This window comes from Calypte anna, chromosome 2 (genome assembly GCF_003957555.1).
Source record: "Calypte anna isolate BGI_N300 chromosome 2, bCalAnn1_v1.p, whole genome shotgun sequence".
NCBI classification, from domain to species: Eukaryota; Metazoa; Chordata; class Aves; order Apodiformes; family Trochilidae; genus Calypte; species Calypte anna.
Window position 1 is genome coordinate 24152108 of NC_044245.1, and position 22322 is coordinate 24174429.

The following is a 22322-nucleotide window of genomic DNA, read 5'->3' on the forward strand; positions in this document are numbered from 1 at the left end:
TGTTTTTTTTTTAGGGATTTCTGGCAACATAAAATGTTTTAAAAACTCCTTCCTTCGAGTTGCCATTTTATTTTTCATTTTCCAATTTGATAATTGTCCAGGAGAGTTTCTACTGAATATTGGTACAGCGTTAATATATAATAAAACAAACAAAATGTAACAATGAGTAATAAGTATAATTTGCTGGTGGGAAATTAGAGTTGCAGCTTCTGAAAAGTACTTGTTAAATTGCAGACTCTTATTTTCCATTTTTACATTTATTATTGTTTCATTGCTCTTTTAAAGATGAATAATGTGGTACGGAAACAAATGTATTTACTGTGGAAATTGGAGAGCATCTGCAAGTACAATAACTAATAATCCTAATTCATGTCTTTAAATGAATTAAAGGTACAGAAGGAGAATGTTGCTTTGTTAAAAGTACACAGAGAATAAGTTTCTTCTGCCTAAGATTGGTTTTCCCAGAATAAGTATATGAAATTCAGCAAAATATTAATGAGAAGCTGAAAAAATGAATATTTCATGTTTCTCACCAAGAGGTATAAGGAGAGAAGCTGGAAATGGGTGGTGGTTTTTTGTGTTATGTTGTGTCAGGCTGTTATCTATAGCTGATATAGGAATTTAGAAGAGTAGTTCAGAGAATTCCAGCTTCCATTTTTCTTTACTATTAAGCACGCAAATGGGTGTGAATTATGGGTGGTAGAGCTTTGATCTTCTTCCTGACTGCTACCATCTACTTTAACACAGCTCATCTTGGTTATGCCTTTGGTTTGGGGGTCAGTATAGACTCCAAATTTTGTTTTTGTTTTCATAAAATCATCAAGGTTGGAAAAGACCCCTAAGTGTCCAAGTGTCGATTGTCAACTTTTCCATTACATTTTTCCATTCCATTGGGTGGATTCCAACTCACTCAAGACTTCTTCAATATGTATATCATAACAGCTTTAATTTTTCTAATGATCTTGTACAGACAATTTGAATTAGAAGTCTTTTTAGTTTTATGTCTGTTTGGCTTAATTTCAATTAGTATATTGATATCCTCAGCTGTTCTTTTTTTCTTCAGGAGCTGGTACACCTGGTGTGATTAGGAAAGAGAAAACTGTTTCTGAGAAAATTGTTTGGTTCTCTCAAATAACTTATTTTTCACTGCAGCCACATTCATTGCTAGCAGTTAAATTCTGGATTCCAAAGTTAAGAATTAAAAAATAAATCAAAATGCCAAAAGGAGTTGAACAATTTGGAAGTGAATGAAAGTAACTTGGGATAATATTGCTCATTGGAAACAGTGGAAAGATAACAGCCTCAGGGCTCAGAAAAGTAGTATCACTAAATTCAAGGAAATCACAATGACAATGACAAAATGGCAATGTTGAGGGGTCAGGGGTAACTGAAAGCAATGTAAAAATGGAAAATTAAACACATCTTTTATTCATGTGTACTGCTTGTTGAATGAATCCCATTAACAGTGAGGAATGAAGCCATGAGATTTGTACTGGGATAATGTGTGACTAGCAGGTATATCCCAGTCCTAAAGTTTTTACAGGTACAGGCCTACTTGGGAAGAACAGGTTGTAAAAGGAAGGTGAATGTTTCCCAAGATATAGACTGTTCAGTTAAGAAAACTTCTTTAAAGCCCCAAGGTCATGTAGGCTTGTGTAGCCTGGTAATATCCTTTCCTGCCCAACCCTGCTTTGAAGTGGTTCTCTTGCTGTCCTGCAGAAGAAAGCTTTCGTACTTAGAGAACAACTAAGAGGTTTTATAAGAATTCTGTGATTCTGGCCATCTTCTAATATGAAAGGAGGAAAGCAGAGATAGATTTATGCCCCTTGTCCAGGTTGCCAGCTGTTAATACTGGAGTGCTCTGAAGACCATTTGTGTGCAGATACTCTCCAAGGGGATAGGAGCTGACTTGATGGAACCATTTTAAGTTTGTTGCAGGAATGCTGACCGAAGATCCCAGCTTCATGCCAAGTCTGACTAAGCAGTCAAGTATATAAAAATCTCCTCATCTACCATTCCTAGTAGTGCATTGTGGGCTGGCTGACTGTCATAGCCAGTTTTGTTTTATTTTCATTTCTAGGAGTATTATTCCCCAAGAAGAATATAGAGGAATACCAATAATTTCTTTGAAATATTTGAAACTGTTTTTTCCTAAATGTTTGTAGTCCCTGATGAAAAACAAACCAAAACAAAATGCACTGTTCTCAAGCTTGTGTTTTTATGACTGTTACTGTTGGATTTATTTTATTTTTGATAAGGGTTTGTTTGTGCACAAGAGACTGATGAAGATAGCAATGCCCATTTTATAATTCAGTTTAGACAGCAGCTCTCAGTAGCATTCCACTTACTGGTAGTTGAGACAAATTGAAAAAATTTTAAAATATCCATGTTCTTTGTACTAAAAAGGGCTATAATGTGCACAGAGTGAATATTCATTTTGACACAGTATCAGTCTGAAAGGTAGGTATTCTTAGGGCTTTCTTAGATCTCCATGGTAGATTGTTAACTTAAATTTGTACTCTAGCAGTAGCATAAGCAAAATGTAAACAGTTATAGTGTTCCATATTATTTCTGTTTTCCATTGTAGCATGTTCTTTAACAAGGAGAAATGTAAGGGATTGAATTTAAAAATGTCTGCTGGTTCTTAGATGGAGTTGTGAACATTTTTCTTACCTAGTTTCTTAGGAAAGGTGATTCTCAGATTGTAATTTTCTAGGATTTTTTTACCTTGTTACATATTTATTAATAAATTTGAAAACTGCAGAATTAAATGATACAGCATCACAAACTTGTAGAACTTAATTTAATATAGAGATGGCCTTCTTAATCAGAATTGCTATGTTTCACATATATTATGTGAATACCTTTCTTTTTAGGTATCTAAGAAAGTTGCAGACTTGATTCTTGAAAAACAGCCTGCATATGTTGAGGTAATACAGCTAATAGTGACTTCTTAAGACTAAACTACTCCATTCTGTGTGGCTATAATGTTGTTGTTTCATTGGGGATTAAATCTAGCAATTTGTTAGTAGACATGTAGAGCCTGGTTGGAAATAGCTGTCTGTGTATGCTAAACCTATATCTGTAGAGTGAAAAGAGACAAGGGACTACAGAGCTCTAGGGTGTTGGGATGATGAAGTCTTCAGCATATGACCATTTTAGGAAGGATTTCTAAAAACATGTATTCATAACCTTGACTAATACCTGTAATGGATTGGAACAGGTGCCTGTGTTCAGGAAAAGTTTCAGGTTTTTTCTGTAAGAAGAAATAGCAATGACCTTTCATAAAAGAGCACTTAACCAGAAACCTGCCACTAATCTCAGGCAGTTGTGAGAGAAAACATCTAAGGGAAGGCTGAGCTGGAAATAGAGCCTCAACATGTCAATGATCTCTGAGAACAAAACAAATTAAAACTGCTTTAATAGCTTGCAGCAGAGTATTCACCGAATCACAGTGTTACCATGGTTGGTAAAGAGTTCAAGATCATGGAGAAAATGTGGGGGAGTCACGGTGTGAACCTCATTCCTAGTATGAAGTAGTGGTCTAACATACATTACTGTGGGCTGAAACAGGCATGGCACAGACACAAGGCAAGATTTGTGACTTCCCCTTCCCCTTAGAAGGAAAGGCAGACTTCAGGAACAAGCAATGGGTGAAAAACTGTCTTTGAGAAGGGACAAATGTGTTCAGCCCTAAATGCTGGATGGAAGATTCCATCTCTGGGGACCTTTGGGCTGCACTCTCTCTCTGTGCCTCTCCATCCATTCACGTGCAAAGGACAGATTTTACAGAATCTAAGAGGCAGAACGTGGAATGGAGTTGGTTCTTATCATACATATTTCCTTGTGTAAAAAGGAACAATGGCCTTTTGAAATTTGCTAAGTGCATTAATGACAAGTATTTACTGAGGAAAGTAATTTATTTTGGTTTCTCAAGATGTTATGCATAATGGCAACTAGCTGTAATTGTTCCAAAAGGATCATTGCTAACATAAAGGAGGAAGTAGTTTTGATGAAAGATGCAGCTCAGTAGTGGGTCAGAATTGAGTTACTTGTATATTTGTCTACTGACCAGAAGCTGAACTTAAACTGAATTAAAGTTTCCCATGGAAAGCACTTAAAACATTTTGGAATTATAAGCAGTATTTCAAAGAAAAGTGTTTTGTTTTTTTTTTGTTTTTTTTTTTTTTTTTTAGTGTGGGGAAAGCATTCACTTTTCTGAAGTGTTGTTCCTAACACAAGATATCATAATAGACATGTTAATTTATATATTTTTAAAAATATTTCGTTTGTGGTAGGCACTTCACAAAGTAAAAATCAATCTAAATTCAGATCACCTGTGCTGAAGAATTTTCAGCTGAAATTCAACAGGATACCATTAATGTTCATTAGGAAGTGACATCTGTTAAATTGGTGGAACACAAGTGCTTCTAAACAAGACAATGCTGTATGAACCATGTTTTTCTTAAATGTAATTTAAAATTTATGCTGCTGCTGCTGAAGCTTTGATTATTCTTCTGTGGTGCACTAGTGGCATAGAGATTCTTAGGCTAAAATGTAGATGGACCCACTGTGACAAAAATCGATTTCAAATATCTTTCTTCAGAAGAAAACTGTATTTTAAAAGGTAGTTTATATTAATGTTACTTTCCAGTGCTTAGCATATATAAAATTATGAAACAAATCATAAATAAAGTAACTCTACAAAGTCATTGTAACATCTCAAGAGAAACCTAATCACTTGTCTTTCCTGCTGTTTAGCACATCTTTAATTTGTGTGTTTATTTAACCTGTTGTCTTTCTGTAGGAACTTGAACGTGTTACATCGTTGCAGGCTGGCCTTCAGTTAGCAGCTGTTATTTGTACTAATGGAAGAAGGTATCTTGCTTAAATAATGGCATATATTGAAAGTGGGAAAATGTTTTTCAGAAGAAATCTGTAAACCCAGGCAGTTTTTTTGCAGATAGTATTTCCTGTTTCTGTGCTGAATGGAATTAGCAATAATAGTTTAAGATACTGAAACAAATACCAGCTGCTTTCTCTCTTGCAGCAAAAACTTCTAAAAGTTTTTTCATTTGGGAGCTCCCTTCAAAACAGGAACCTTTTGAGATACACCACTGATGCACAGACAAGTTCTGCAGAAGGGGAAATGCACCTTTGTAGTAGTCTGTGTTGGTATGATCTCGATTTTTGCATTTCCCTAACAATGCTGCTGTTCTTGGTGTTCAGTATGTATTTTGATGGATGTTAGAATTTATTAGCAATAAATTTTAGTTTGCAAATTGTCAAAGATTGTTAATTTTGAACTCTTGCAGACACTTGAATATAGCAAAGGAAGGCTTCACACAAACTAGTTTGGGGCTTCTAGCAAATCAAAGGAAACGACAGTTGCTTATTGGACTGCTAAAGTCTCTGAGAACAATAAAAACACTGGTAGGTACAGTTGCTTTTATTCACCTGCAAAATATTTTTGTTATTTTTTCTGCACTTATCACTGTTTTTTTGTTTGTTTATTTTGTTTAGCAAAGAACTGATGTGCGTTTGAGTGAGATGCTGGAGGTAAGTCCCTGCCAGATTGCTACAATTTGAAGCTATTGTAAGTCTACTTTTGTCAGTCATCTTGATTTTGTCCCTTCTTTTCTTCCTCTTGCAAACAGGCTGTGGGTGTGTGCATGTGGATAAATTATATATATAAATTTTTTGTAAATGTCACAAGAAATGTTTCATTTCAAATTAGATAATCCCTATGCCAAAGAGGGAGTGTCTTCTGTCAGATACTCAGTTCTGCCTTTAGAACTGGGCACTGAGGCTTGAGTTAGTTCAGTAAGAGTGATATGGACTGCTGCTTCCCTCTCTACCATCAACCTACAGTTCTACTCTGTCCTTAGCTTGATATTTGGAAGAAAAATGGAAGTGAGATTTAGCTGATTGGTTATTTACTGTGCCTGAATAAAGTACTTCTGCTGGTATATTGCTTTACAAATGTATATGTAAGCCCCCTACTTAGCATATTATTTGTAAGTTTTGTTGCTTCTGTCCTTACTCATTGGACTTCATTTTTATTAGTCAGTTATAGTCATGCTATGCAGGCCATGACACTGAAAATTCTTATGATACAGTATGTGTACTGCCTGAAAATGTAGGTACTGCACAGAGCACAAATAAGGTCTTGTCTTATGGTGATTAATTGTATGGAAGACAGCTTCAGGACTTTATTGATAACTATATTTTAGTAGTAGTATAAATACTAGTGTAACAATTTTAACTTGCTAATTTGCCAAGTAATTACAGGTAATACTAGGTGGAATGTCATTATGATAATTCTTCATTACTAATTTGGAAATTTGAGTCTTAATAACTTTTAAGTTAACCCTATCTCAGCACATTTTCTCATTCTTTACCTAGCAAGAGTGTATTAATTACAGGCTGCAGGAGCCTTGCCTTCTGCTCAGCAAGCCCTGTACAATGATCACCTTTTCATTTCTTTGCTGTATTTTATTGCCAGGAAGTCAGTTCTTTGCTGTCTACTGGTAAGAGTTGTGTTGAGAGAGAGATCTGGGCATTACATTAACACACAGACCCTAATGCCTGGTTACCATAATTTGCCAGGGATTTTTAAATGTTAAGGGCTAGAGGGGCCCTTTCTGGCTAAGCAGAGTTTCAGAACTATACTCAGTGTCTGCTTCAAAGAGAGTATCCCAGATAGCGGCCAATTCTTTATGCCAAAAAGTAGCTTGGAATATGCAGGAAAGCTATTAGTAGTCATTCACAAAAGAACATTTAGATAAGGGATCCCAATTTATAAAAGAGCAGACACAAAGCTATAGTAGCTTACGGGGGTGAGCTGCACCTGGAGTATATTAGTAATATATGCCATGCAAGCAGGCTTTCATATTAGGGCTGTGTAAGACTTAATGGAGCACATACCAGGTTTCCAATGGAGAAAGATGCAAAGAGCTGTAAATGCAGCAATCATTTTAGACCAATGTAGTGTTCTGTTTTCATCTAATGGATAATGCGGGGGTTTTGTGTGTGTGTGTTTTAGCTAAACTTGATCTGCATTAGAATGCTGCTGTTAAAATGAATTTCATTTCAGAAACTCCACTATGGTAATAGCCAAATATAAATTGCCCATGTGTTTTTACTCTTCAATCAATGACTTTGACATTCCAGTAAGAGCTTTGCATTTGAGTTCTCTGAAGCATGTAATACAGCTAATGTAATTAGGACAAAAAAAGAAAGCTCTTGTCTATTAAGGAAGGTTTTTCTTCTTCCAAGAGTCTTTCTGTTCTCACATCTAATAGAATAAAAAATAGTAGCTATACTAAGACAATGCTCCTGTTCTGTTGGCAAGAACTTGGGGTTTTACATTTGTGTGCGTATGTTTTGGTTTTGTCCTGGCATCTTCATCTACTTTCTGATTGATCTGTCAACCTATTGAATCTTCTTCCAATAAATTAGAACAGTTTTTCCACATTCTTTTTCTAAAGTTTGTTCTTTTGTCTTGGTTCTTTGTGTGAGGCAGTTGTCTATACATTAATTTCTAACTTGATAGAATGTGTTAAAAAAAATGGCATTTAGGAGTAATGGAGTGTCTTGCTTGTGTCTGTTTAGTTTTTTTAAACTATGGCAAGAGCCTGCCAGTGCCAGTTTACCTTTTTTCTTGTTTATGAATATATCATATCATATTAACAAAGGTTTGAAAGTTAACTGGCAAGATTTTAGTTGTTTTGTAATAAAAACTTTGTTTTGTGTGAAAGAGTAAGGAAACAAGACAAGATCATATGTATAAGGTAATGTAATACATAGTATTTTCAGATGTTGCTAAGATCTTATCTAATTCTAAACTGCTTGCACATTAAGTCTGCAATAGTCTCACTCATTTCCTTTAACTTTACTATAGTTTTGAGAGGCAAAATATTTTGTTCTTAAACTTTAAGCGTGCAAGCAAAAGTGGGTGTTGCAGTTTGCTTCAAAAGCCAGATTATCTTTCCATTGTGTTTATCCAAAGGAAGAGGACTATCCAGGAGCTATTCAGCTGTGCTTGGAGTGCCAGAAAGCTGCCAGCACTTTCAAACACTACAGTTGTATAAGGTAAGGTGATATTGTGCAGGTTTCAGCTTCTGTATGATTTTATTTGTAAATAGTATGAAACAGTGTTCATTAATTCTCATTCTCTAAAGCAGCTTTGATTGAAATTTCATTTTCTGCTTAAAAAAGTAAAATGGAGGTATTTATAAAAGCATAAGCATCCTCAATAGTTTTTCCCCTACCACTACCAGCCAGTCTTCACAATCATAACACTATGCAATCCATATGTGAACTTTGTAACTGTTATATTATTTTATGAGGACCTGTGCTGAATAGAGATTAAGTTAGTCAAATGTGATTACCTGCAATAATCAAGAAATCATTTCTGGAGCCCAGGAAGTTTTCCAGCCCTACATGGCAGTAATTGAGCAAGTTCTTCACAAGTGTGAGCATCTAAATTGCCTGACTGAGGTGAAAAACCCATGTGTGTTTTTAATTTAATTAAAAAAGGTAAAGAAATTAGCAGCAGCATGTTCATGACATTTATTTGAAAGGAATCATAGTCTTGTGTTTATATGGTTCTCACTGCCATAGGAGGCCTCTGCATTTTCATAGGATTTAGAGCAGTACAATTGCTGAATTTCTCTGTGCAGAGACTACCTATGTGTTTCAAAGTTTTTTGCTAATATTAGCAGCTGCTATATTTTAGACCAGTTAATTTCCAGATGTAAATCAACTATGTATTTATACACAGGGGTGGTGGTCTATGCTGTACCTACTTTTAAAATGGAAAAAGGAGTGATTCTTTGCACAGAGTATTACTCCTGTTCTAATGTCTTCTTGCTGCCTAAAAGAACTGACCAGCAGGAAATGCTCATGAACTCTGGCAGTAGTAACATGAAATTGTTGTGGAGGCTTTTCTGTTTGCAGGCTTGTCACACATGGAGAAACAGGAAAGAAATCTTGGCTACTTGATTCGGGGGTTAATTCCATCTCTCTGTGATACAGTTTTTTCTATTTTTTGAACCTTTCTTCGAAGGTGTTATATTCAGGTTATCTAAAAGATCTGAAAAAGGATGGGTGACAGGCATATGTTTTAAGTAGAGAGAATTGATGGGGAAGCCAGAATCTATCTTTCAATAGTTAATGTAATAATTCCCTTAGGAGGAGATTAAGAGCATATAAGTAAATTGTCTCGAATCAGATATGGTGATTATCCCATGAAAACTCTGCTTTCCATGCTGAAGAAAATATGCTGCCTACTTCTTTGTTGCTTCAACCCTTCCAAACAAAAGGTCTTAAAAAGATTTTGAAAATTGTGTAAACTTCTTTATTTTCTATAGTGGTTCTGAGCAACAGGTAAAAGTTCCTATACCATGGTTTGCCAAAGACTTGATAGTCCTGACCTTCCTGATAATGGTCTTTTGTAGACTAGAGTGCCAAATCAGAACATTTAGATCATGAGTTTCTTGGGGCCTTGAATGCTTGGCTAAATTCCAGCAGACTGGGGTTGTCTTGGCTTTCTTAACACTTCTGCTTCATAAACCTAGGTTTATGTGCTGCTCCAGCAGCTTTTTAAATTCGAAATATTAAGCATACTGTGAATGAAAGCATTAAGTGCCTTTCTTTAGTAACAATAGTGTGGTGATACCAGTCTGACACAGTGACAGCAGGTTAATGATTTATGATAATTGATTCCTGTGGCTCGGTAGCAGGCAAATGTTTTTTTTAAACATAAAACTTTGAGTGAAATGTTAATATGATGAGTAGTTTGATTTCAAACATTCTTTTTTCTTTCATTACTAGTGAGTTGAATTCAAAGCTGCAAGACACCTTGGAGCAAATAGAGGTAAGAATGCTTAGTGTGAGTATTTTAGCTCTAGGTACTGGAGTTGTCTAATGTGATGTTACTAGCAATTACAGAACAATCACATTTCTTTCAAATGCCCTCTTTGGACTGCTACAGTCATTGCTGTTCACATAGCTTTTTGAGCTGCAGTCAACTTAAGTGCTCTATAGTACATTATCAAACTTATGTTCCCACTTTAAATGGTAAAGCAGTCAAATAAAATAAGCAGATAACATTTGAAGTACTGGCTGAAAAGTATGCTCTCTGTATGGTGAAGATGTATTGTGGTTTTCAGCCCATGAACTGCTGCAGATTCTTTAGACTATTCATAAGTAGTTATGGAAAGTAAAGTAGCAGTGTGCCAATAGGTTTATATAGCTACACAAGTAATGACAGTTTCACTGGAAGTTTTAGAGGTCAGCTAACTGGAAACTGCTGGAAAGAGCCAGTGCTAAGCTACAGGAAGTAAGACGAATAGCTGGGAAAGATGTGACTAAGACAGATGATTAGCTTAAGATGGTAGATGGTATTGCAAAAGCAAATGAGTACAAAATGGTGTCTTGATGGAAATCAGTGGCAAAGAAAAGTTAATGAACAATAGGAAATCTTTTAACTGTTGTTAGTTAATTGTGATCTGGAACTTAGCAAGCTTTTTGTAAGAAGTGTAGTATATATATATATATGTAGTGCATGTAGTGCCTACACGTCATGCATAGCAGCAAACTGAATTACCATCCCAGCAGCTCTCTATGCTTCTGGTCACTTGCTCTTTAGAAAGTCAGATTGATGCATATCTTGTTATTTAATTCACTGTACAACTGAAACTTCATTAAATGTTCTTCATTTAGGCCTTTGTACATTTGTGTTCTTGTAAACTTTTCTTTGTCCTTGTACTCTTTCACTGATACATTGTTTATTCAGAGCATGGCTGTTTCAAATTACTGTTTTCTTCTTACTCTTGTAGAGGCCAGTGATAAAATTCCTTAAAAAAAAAAATAAATAAAAATAATTCGGCTTTCATTCCTGTTGCATTCATTGCTGAAAAGATCGTTGTGCTCAGTTTCTAAGAACTTTGTTCCTGGGCAGTTTGATATACCTGCTTCTCTCTTTGTACAGCTGTTCTGCATGAAATAAGAGAAGAAAAGAAAATTAAATTAGTATATGGCTGAATTTCAAATTGTTGAATTCCTTTTAAAGTTCTGAGTCTTCAGGTTACTTACCCTTTTATGCTTTTGCTTGGGTAAAAAATACAAGATCTGATTCTATTCTACTCTTCTTTGTTGTGTTGAAAGGATATATTGAATATATTGATCTGCTTAAAAAACCCTAACAAAATAAAACATATGCCCTCAAATCCAACAGCATATAGCCCCCACCAAATCTCTTGGATTAAAATCCATAAATACTTTGTGACTAATGAAGTAATAATTGAAAATTTCCCAGTGAAGTAAGTAAAAGTATGTACATACTAAGGAACCATCTCCTGTGGTTTCTATTTGTAAGAGCAAGTCTACATTGCAAAACCCTTAAATAATAAAAATTGACTTAGCTTTAGTGACTAGCAAGGTGAGAAAATATCTGCTGTGTATTTTGTCATACATTATTAATTCCTCTTTTCTACCATTGTTGGTTAAAAATAACTAAAACGAGACTTTGTATCTCTGAATATATTAGAGCATCTAAATGAGAATTATGTTATTAAACTACATGGTAAAATTCTTGGAGGTCTTACTAGTTAGTCATTAAGTATATGATTTTTTTTTTAATTCAGTGCACATAATAGATGAATTTCAGTTATTGCACAGCTGTTCAGTATGTTCAGACAGCTTTCTTGACAGAATTAATAATTTCATGTGTGTGTGTGCTTTCTTCTCCTATGGTACTGATCATTGTGCTGGTGTAGTACTCTATATATGACTTACTTCACAATGAACTTTTAAGTGAGACTGTTAAGTCCATTTAACATATGGTGCTTGTCAGAGGGTTGAAAAGTCTGTATCTGAATAGCTTGACTTCAAATGCCTGTGGAGCATTTTCTTTGTTCTGTTTTTTTCCCCAGATTTGGATTTTTCTTAGGAGTAGGAATAAACCAAGTTAGAAATCTCAGCTCTCCCATATTGTGTTGCTAGACCTTCTCAAAGTAAACATCACTTTGAATTTTACTTCAGTAAATTACTGTGCTTTTATCTGTGCTGCTCCTTGGAAATGGTGGACCTGTTTGGCTGACAAAAAGTTCAGCCTGAAGTACTGCCAGCTGCAAGAAGTAACATTTCAGCACCTCAGAATAGCCCAATAATGTACAGTCTTGTACAAATATAATGATTAGATTGTTTAAATAAACATCTTTTCCTCACTTGCTGTTGTTTAAATAATGTATTACTTGGCCTGTTTTTCATTACATGTTTAACACATTTTTTTCCTTCATTTCTATAGGAACAGTTGGATGTAGCGCTCTCCAAAATATGCAAGAATTTTGATATCAGTCATTATACAAAGGTTCAGCAGGCTTACAGGCTGCTTGGAAAAACACAGGTTAGTACTCATCTTCTGAAAAAGTCACAAAGAATAGTGGTGTCAAAGTATGAAGCTTCTGAGAACTGTGAAATTTATTTTCCTCAAGATGGTTAATCTAGCTGAGTATAGAAAGATTTTTATAATGCTCAGATAATTTAGCAGTGATTGCTACAGACAGTTTATTACTGTAATATGTAGATTTCTGGAGATGGTATAACTATATCAGTTCCATATTTCAGCTTTATTTTGAAAAGCTATTTACATTATTAATTGTAACTCTTTTACATTACCATATTTTAATATTGCCAAGTCTTATGGCTAGGTATTTTTGAAACAAAGGTGATAAAAATCTCTTGTGTATAGTACTGTAAAAGGCTTACATTAAAAGACTATAGCATGTGACAAATTGAATTTAACGCTTATTTTATGTTATTCTTTTTCTTTCAGACAGCAATGGACCAGTTACATATGCACTTCACTCAGGCCATTCACAACACTGTGTTTCAAGTAGTCCTTGGATATGTGGAGCTGTGTGCAGGAAACACAGACACCAAGTTTCAGAAGTTGCAGTACAAAGACCTCTGCACAGTATGTAATTCTTACATATATGTATATTTTTAACCTGATTTTTTCCACTGGTTTAGGTGTACCTTGCATAAGTTGGGACTCAGTTCTTAATACAACCCTGCAGCTACTACAGTTTCTTTATACAGCTCATAGGCTAATTGGGACATTTGTTTTTCACAATTTTTCACAATTTTCATTGCACGAAATCTTATCACTTTGGAGTTAATGTACATGCCATCTAAATAAACGTAAAGAAGTAAATAGTAGGACACAAGTAGGAGATCAAGATTTCCAAACTCCTTTGTGTTCAGTGTAATAGGCTCGTTACTGGAATCACTATTAGCTTTGAACTTTGAGAGCATTTTTGTGGCGTTCACAATTTCTGTAATAGTGCAGTTCAGTAGGGATTATTGTGAAGTTTTTAACTTAAATGGAGTCCTCCCATTACTCCTACCTAACTTTGCATCAGATTCATTGCACTTTTGGTATGAAGATAAGGGGCAGCTGTAGTACTGAGGTGCATGAGCCTGATAGTAGGCAGGCCATGGATGGAGCATATCTTGAGTATTTTCCTCAAATACAGATTTTAGATGAGGTTTCTTGCATGTGTATGTTTGTTTATTTTTTAAAAAATTAGATTAGAATGAATGACTATATTTTAAATAGTCTTTGTAGTTCACTCTCTAATTCTTTCACTTGTGATCTTACTGTTGTGCCTTGAGGAATTTTCTTAAACTTTGTTTGTGAGGAGAGTGTGAAGTTCTTTAGGTGGCTGTAACATTAATTAAAAACTTGAAATTACGTTTCTGTCTTGAATTCAGTCACAAACTAATCCCTCATCATACTTGGTCAGCTCAAGGATCCACTCCATCAGTTGCAATTTATTAGATCAAAGTGCAGTCACAGGGAGATTGCAGTTCATATTCTGATCCACTTCGCTTTTTCACATCTTGGATCTCCTGGGATTGTGTAGCTTCAGCTAGTAAGCAATAGATATGCATGGAAGACCATTTTGTTTTCAAGAGCTGCCCCTTTGACATAGAAGGTTTACATAATCTGAGAGCCTTCATTTGAGCAAAAGTGGATTATGAGAAATTAATTTATTGGGAGTAATTGGCATTAATGAATAGAATGAATAAGGTTCCAGATAGGTTCTTTTTGCACATCACTGAGATAAATTCTAGTTGAAGAAAGCCAGCAAACCCTGATCTCTGTTCTCTGAACTTCTGCCCTTTTGTACTTCTGCTTTAAGTGTTTCCTAAAATCTTTCTAAATTAACTCATTTAGCTGATTTCCATTTTTACATGGGTAGCAGGGACTATTTGTGTCCCACACACTATGGTGTGGGTTTGGTTTTTTTTCATTAAATTATTTTTTCTTGTAATTATTTCTTTTCTGAAAGTCAGATATTGAATTTTATATAATTATCATTTATATAATATGTAAGTTATGTATCTGTGCACTCTGAGTCACTATTTTGTTGTTGAGCATTTCTTTTCTTAGCAATACACAATGTTCTAATTCTTACATCCATTCTCCTTCTGAATACTACTGGAGCAGAGAAGAGTTTTGCTGCTTCATCATCAAGGTTTTATTTTCTTTATTTTAGCATAAATGGAAAGAAATTCAATTATTCATTTCCTTTGTCTAAATGGAATTATCTCGATACTTAGTGTATCAAGTATATTGATCTGCACAACTAAAGTTTAGATTTTATAGCTAATAAAAGCCCTGAAGTACATTAAGAGGCAATAGTGTCTGATAAGTTGGAAGAGAAAATTGCTAAGACAGTTGTAGAAAATGGCAAGGCAACTTATTTTTTAAACAACAAACTTATTACCCTACTGTGTTCCATTGTTATCAAAATCCTATAGTATCTGAAAGTGTCTCAATAATGCAGTCAGTAATGTATATCAACTCTCCAATTAAAGTGGTTTAAAAAAAAAAAAATTAGTATACTTTCTTATGCACCAAGAAACTTGACATTTTATTTTTGTCTGGGTGTCCGGAATGCCTAATTTATATCCTTGAAGTGACAGTTCTTGTTTAATAGGGAACAGAACCAGAATAATGATTCATTTAAAAAAAGAAAAGCAAAATGAAAAGACAATGATTAATATGAGGCCTGAAGATACTTTTGCTAGTGACATTTATTAATGATAATGAACAAGTTTTTTTTGAGTCCTTAATCAGATGCAGAGTGCAGGAGAATATGGCTTGGGTGTTCATGCTTAAAAAGCAGGAGAGCATGATTAAACCAAAAGTAAAAACATAGGTAATTTATAGGTTTTTGTTACCTGAAAGCTGAAAAATAGGAGAGGTGAAAGTGATGCATCTGCTTTTGTGAAGAAATTTGTACACTTTAATGTTTATTATCCAGAAAATGTAATATTTAAGCTTATCAAGGTTTTGTTGCAATTCATTGCTCAGGAAGGACCCTCTGTATTTTGAAAGCTACAGTTACATTGGTGATGAGGATGCAATTCAGAGGGAATTGATTGCTCTCTACAATGTCACTGTTGCAGAAGCTGTTACCATTTTTGAAGGGCTTTGTTATGCCTGTAATGCCAAAGCTTTTCTATCATCTTAGGTATACATTTTTTGAGTTATTACATAGTTGCCAGAGGGTGAAAGCTTGCTACCCTCCATGATGTTAGCTGTGGACACTGGTCTAGCAATGGCAAGGTATGAACTGTTTTCTACAACAGTGTTAGTTTGATGTGTTGATTTCCAGAGAACCTTAAATAATAATGTGATTACAATAATGTATAAGCTGAGAGACTGTATTTCTTCACATAAGTGAGACAAGGGTGACTTACCATTGCTGCTGAAATAAGGAATATATAAGTCTATTTTTTTTAATTGACAAGACCCCTTCTCAAGTATATTGCTTTACTTTACAGTTTCATCTTGGGCATTCCTACTGCATAACCATCTTTCTGATAGACTTGATATTCTTCACCTGATGAATATCTTAAATCACAATGGGTCTTTGGAGCAGAGTGTACTGGGGAGGAAGGACAGCTGCCATCTAAGTTTGCTTGATTATTTTTAAATGACTTCTTTATACAGAATTCAATATAAGGAGGCAGCAGTCAGGGTGGTTTCAGTGTACTATTGGAGTACAACTATCTGTATCACAGAACCCAGGCAGTGTCTGCATTTCACAGGGATGGTTGCATCCCTCTTTGATGGTGAGATGTGCTGACCATTAGATGTATGGCTTTACTTCTGCATCTGCCTTGATGATTCATAATTATATGAGGTGGTTAGTATATAGGCCAGTTGGGAAAAAAAACCCAAGTGCTGGCAAACAACTTTGCATTTGAGTAAAATCAAGCGTTTGTCTGCTCTAAAATGTTTTTGAAAAGGAAGAGGATATAGACCAAGCACCTTGGTGTATAAGTAAGGAAAGTTTTGTATGCTTTGCTTTGGCTCTGCAAAAAAATATGAATACAATTGTTAAGCTTCACAATATTATTTTGTTTTTCTATAGCACATTACATCAGACAGTTACATTCCATGCCTTGCTGATCTCTGCAAAGCCCTCTGGGAAGTCATGCTCAGTTACTACCGAACGATGCAGTGGCATGAGGACTATGACCAAGATGAGGCAGCAACTGTGTCTTCTGGTAAGAAACTGTTCTAGAAACAAAACTTCTGATATTTGGAAATTTACTTCTCTTATGCTTAAATTGTTAATTTGTGTGCCATTACCTCTGTGGTCTTAACTCAGTACCTTCAACATTATTGCTTACAGTATACAGTAAGGACTGAAAGACTCACTGGATTTTAGTAGTCCTTAGTTCATTGTCTAATGAATATATCTATGAGCCATTATCATAGATATAAACAGTTTTATTTTAAATAGTGGTTACTGATGAGTTCCAAGTCAGCTGTGGGAAATGACAAAATCTGAAGATGTTTCCCTTTAATATGTGAAATTTCAGATTTTTTGATGTTGAAATTTTCACTATATGTTAAGCTTAGTGGACTGGGATACTAGATTGTGTACTAAGAAAAGTGACTGAAAAAATAGAGAATTGATCTTTTGTGAATTTGTTGTTCTGGTTCACAGAAAATCCAGTTTCTTGAATGTTGTATATCATCTATACTGGTGAATACATCATAAGATATGGTCACAATTTCCATGATACTCGTACAGAAAAGGGCAAAAATTTCATCTTGAAGTATAATTTTGGTTTTCTTTTATTGTTCCAATTTGTGGGTTTTTTTCGGATAGAAGGACAAAACCTTTATCTTTTGTCTATGTCCTCCTAAGTACACTTTGCTGGATGTATTCCAAATTAATATAAAATGACTGAAGACAGACTTTGCTGCTTGTGTTTGGCAGAGGTCAGAGTGTGAAGTTTACAGTATTAAGATTTGTTGATCAGATAAGTTTGTTCTTTTCTTTCTGAAAAGGAGGCTTCTGTCAAAGGACAAGGTCTGAAGGATTGCTGCTAAAGTTATTCCTCCTTGCCTGATCTGTGTAAAACTTGCATCCTTTAAGTTAGACCATAAGAAAGGGAAAAAAGATTGGTGTAAAGAACAGGTATTCCTACAATGTCTTTGAATTTTAATTTGGATATGCTTATAAAAACTTTCATTTGAAATCCACACTTCAACAAATCCATTTTTTTTAGTTTTTTTATTTTTTTAAGATTCCCCACAATATGGGAATACTTATATTAATTGGTCAAAATAAAAATAGGAAAACAATGTTGACTAGTATAAAATTAATTCTTTAAAGACTTAAAATCTGCAATAAGTCTGACTTTTGAAATATTAAGATTTCAGAGTCGAAATATTTAATTTTGAGATGTATTAAATGAAGAAAGATTCTGAAGTTTTGAATTAATTGCCAATTCTCAATAAGATTTACTGATTTAAAATTTTCAGGTAAGTTTTCAGATTTCTCTGTATTTCTCCAAAACTTGTAAACAGAGAGTAAACAGAGTTTTTATTATTTAAAATAGCTCCAGGTAATTATATTTCCTTCTCTTGTTTTCATTTTGTTGATATTTTGGCATGTGTAAAATAAAGCAGGTATCATAAAGAGTTTATTGCATGGCAACAGTATGGCAGTAGACTGTTTGCTCAGCTCCAGATGTAATTTTAAAAGTAGTTCCCCTTATCCTGAACAAAGGAAATTATTTGCACTGCAAAATGTTTAAAGGAACCACTAACCCCAACAAAGTGGTTTCTTCAGTCACATGAGTAATTTTAAATTCATTCCTTCATACATAAATGCCAGAGTGTTTTGCTATGTTTACAACTAATCCACTATATCTGCTGTCACTCAGTTTTTAAGTTTCTGGAGATGCTGGGGCTTAGCTGTAATGTACAGCTAGAAGATGTTTGAGCTACTGAATCACTTTTTCAAATACCTCAGCAATGATAAAGCACCCAAGGGGATTTCACAAATATAATGTAATTTCAGAAGGACTATAAATGTATGCCAAATGTGTTTGTCTAGAAGTCACTGCTTATCCTGTAGTAATGATTAAACCTTTACATGGAAGTCTTGTTCCATATTTATTGATTTAATAGCTGTGATATGTACTAAAGCAAAAGAGTGAAATTCTTGTAGATGGGTGGGTATGTGGGAAGGAAGCATGGAAGCAGTTCAAGTGATTATGCTGAAGTTGTTCCCTTGAGTAAACCCTATAGACTGGAACAGCAGAGGGAGCAGTCTTAACTGTGTATTTTTTGTGGCTTTTATCATTTTGAGAAGTCAAAGTTCCCAGGGTTTTTCTGTTGTGCCAGTGAATGTCAGCAGTCTTGCAAAGTACCTTGAATGGGTCTGGGGGCTCTTGATCTCGGGGTACGAACCCAGCAGCAGAAGTGAGATGCTGGACGGACCTGGCAGGCATGAAGTGCAGAACCCTTTCTGTTTTAATAGTAAAGTGTATCCGAAAGAAGTACTGCATGGACTGTGGAAAGAAGGTTGCACTTCATCTAGATCATGTGTCACCTATTTGTGATCATAAACACCTGTTACAGATGTTACAATGTACTTTGCATAACTTGTAAATAATTGTCCTTCTGGCAAAGAGATGTGTCTAAGGCTTTTTTTGTTTTTCCCCCAGAACTGAGTTTGGAATTTGCAGTTGTTCTTTCAGTTATAGTGTAGATTTGTCTTTGGGGAAGGCTGTGCTGAGGATCAATTAAAAAAACCGACCCTTATGTGGAATGAACTAAATTGAAATAGGTGATGATCTCTAGATATTAATGCATTAAAAGCATGTATTTTAGTACCTTTCATAAAATAGCAAATACTAATGAGATTCACTTTGCTGAACTGTTATAACAGAGTAGCAGTAAAAAAAAAAGTGTGGTATCCATAATTCTATGAATTATCAATATTAAAAGTGAACTAATTGCTCCAAAATACTGTTGGAAAACTAGAATCAAGTGTTCATGTGTAGGAATTGTTTAAATCATAGGGAAGATAAAATCAGTGAATAAAAATATCAGCTCCATAGCATTAAATGCTTTCTTTGTTGCAGTTATTGAATTGCTACTTATTCTGTGATTTTTTTTCATATAGAAATACAACAAATTGCTCTGATAGGGGCTTTCATCCCTGATAATCTGCTTGCTGTTGGTCATTGCCAAAGCATTGTTTGTGTTTGTAGTATAGAATCGAAGAAAATATGAGTTTTAAAGGGGCTTTTGCCATTCATTTTGTCTTACCTGCTCAAAGCAGTGAACTTCACAGTCACATAGGTTTGTGTTAGGCTCTTTCTGCTTGAGCTGAATTTTCACATACCATAATATTTACTGTGGTGTTGATGTAATTCACTGATTTGTTGTATTTCTGAAAGGTGGATTTAAAAGGAGACTGAAACTAAGCAATAAAATGATTGTAATGACTGTAATAGCTGTAGTGGATTTAATGAAAAGCATTAAGACAGTTATATGTAAATCTAGTTTCAGCCATTTTAATTTCAAAACATTCAATTTCTAATACTGTGTACAATTTTGTGTGAGACCTGCTTGGTATTTAAAGAATGCAGCCAGAGAACAGTAATTTTTTTGTTGTTGTTTTTGGTTTTGGTTGTTTCCCCCCCACCCTCATCTTGTTTTGCCTTTTAAACACAAACCTTTTGTTGTGTCTCTGTTTACAAGCTTTGGAGAAATACAAAGAAATCTGAAAATGTACCTGTAAAATTTAAATCAGGCATCAGGAAGAATAACTCCTTGGTGCTTCTGATTCTTATTTGTATGTGAAATGATGAATATGTATGTGTTCTACTACCTGTTCCAGAGTCTTCAAAGTACAAATGTTTGTGTGTGAACCTTTTTTCAACCCTCAGTTTTCAAGGAAATTATCCTAAATTCATGTTTGCATGTGTGAAATTAACTGCATTAAAAGATGGAAACAAGGTCTCTTAGCATGACTGCCTGTAAACTAGGAGCACTGGCAGGTGGCCAGAGAGTATATTGCATGGCTTTTTATTGAGCAGTAACCTCCATATGACTCTCTGTTCAGCCATTCCTTCACCAGTGGCAGCTTGTGAGCTCCAGGACTGTTGCTTAATCTTGTGAACAGGTCAGTGATACTGACTTCTTTAGGGCTGGCTTCACTCTGCAGAAGTGCAGAAGAGAGGAGTTTGCAGAAACTTCTAAAGAGTGTGCTGTGACTAAAGATGGTTTTGTTAACTCAGATAGTCAGAAAAAGAATAAATCCACTTAGTGTTTCTCTAGTTGGGTTTCTTTCTGTTTATATTTTGCACAGTCTTTCATGACAAAACACTTTTGAAAATGCATTTGTCAGAATTATTGCTTTCAGGAGAAGAGAAGCATATTTAGGTAGCTACTAAATTATAATTTATGTATGCAGTGGCTAATATTTGTTGTTTTTTTTTTTTAATAAGGAAAATTTTCTCTGACCCTGCAATAGTAGATATAGTATAGAATTCTGTTTGAGTGTTGTTTTTACAAAAGACAGGCTTTTAACTTCTCATTTTGAGTAATTAGGATAAGTTCTTAGTCTACCTGCCAAGGAAGTCTCAGTGACTTTTAACAGGAAAGAATTGAACACAGCTCTGCAGCATTGGAAGAAATTAATATCTATACCCTAATATAAGTCCAAAATCCAGAATATATTTTATTAGTTTTTTTTAATTAGGAAGAGGCCCTATTAATTGGAAGTACAAGCCTTTACATTCTCGCTGCGTATAGGATTGTACTGCTGCTATATTCTTGAAGTCTAGCCTCCTGGGCAGACTAATTTTAAATTAACTGGCTTGAAGATTCTTCTTTGTGGTGTTCCGCATAATCCCTAGCTTGCAGATGAAGCCCCCCCCCGTGCTTTATAAAGATCATAATTAAAAAACATGCCCAAACACACCAAATAGTTCCACTTGAGAGAAACTAAGCAAGACCAGCATCTTTCTCAGTAACCATATTGCCCACACTCCATGCTCCGCTCCCTTCATGGGCTGGCCTGGGTCTGGGAGTATGAGAGGTAAGTGCTAGTTAGGATTCATGAATGTTGCAGAGGTAACTGTGTTCACTGACAGTGAGCACTGGGTGAGCTGAAGATGGCCAGAACATTGTCAAACTCTACTGTGCTCTTTTGTACTTCAGTTTAATTGAATTGCCAGTGTCTGATACCAGCTATAATCAGTCTTGTTCAGTGAGCAACTCTTTCCTTCCTCCTCTTAAATATGCAGTGCTGCAGAAGTCTCTTCTGCACACATCTGAAAAGGTTCATTAACATCTTGTATCCAGCCTCCTGTTCCTTACTGAGCTCATGAGGGAGGTGCCCACAGGACTCATCTAGACTGCAAGGTCAGGATTTAGGGCAAAGCTTGACATGGAAGAAGCATGTAAGATGTTGATAAAATTTCTTAGTGCTGGCAGATGGAGGGCAGACACATGTTCTTTATGGTTCTGGTTTGCTGTCAGTAGACAGCAAAACTAGACATGAAAAAGTGCTACTCTTTCTGAGGAAGGTGAAATTTATCCAGGAGGCAGTCTGGAAAAACGACTAAGGCAGAAGTTTCATTGTGAGTAGAAAACTGAGATACATTTCAAGGCATTTGGAGATATCTACAATACCATTCTCCTTCAGTTTCAGATGGCAGCAATGTGATAGGAACTGAAGAGAACAGTTTTGACCGCAGCTATGTAAAAAAGAAATTAGAACATGGGCTGTCACGAATATGGCAGGTATGTTTTTAATATTTATTTTTCTTTTAAGTATTTACCTCCCCTCCTCCTTCTCCTCCTCCTATATTAATTGCAGTTATAATTTTACATATATTCTTAAGGAAGTCTCTCCAGGGCTTTTTTGTTGTTTTTTTTTTTTTTTAAGTTGTTGGGTTTTTAAAATTATTTTTGTTATTAT

At 35.1% G+C, this 22322-nt stretch overlaps 1 protein-coding gene across 1 annotated transcript in view; it reads left to right on the forward strand.

Annotated features, from left to right (window-relative positions):
- The window catches only part of VPS50 (VPS50 subunit of EARP/GARPII complex), a 71273-nt gene that overhangs the window by 13467 nt on the left and 35484 nt on the right, over positions 1-22322 (forward strand). The window contains exons 5-14 of the mRNA XM_008494145.2: positions 2877-2930; positions 4808-4878; positions 5316-5433; positions 5524-5559; positions 8012-8094; positions 9838-9880; positions 12314-12412; positions 12842-12982; positions 16458-16593; positions 22047-22144. Coding sequence (XP_008492367.1) covers positions 2877-2930; positions 4808-4878; positions 5316-5433; positions 5524-5559; positions 8012-8094; positions 9838-9880; positions 12314-12412; positions 12842-12982; positions 16458-16593; positions 22047-22144 — 879 coding nt within the window. The remainder of the gene's footprint in view (positions 1-2876; positions 2931-4807; positions 4879-5315; positions 5434-5523; positions 5560-8011; positions 8095-9837; positions 9881-12313; positions 12413-12841; positions 12983-16457; positions 16594-22046; positions 22145-22322) is intronic.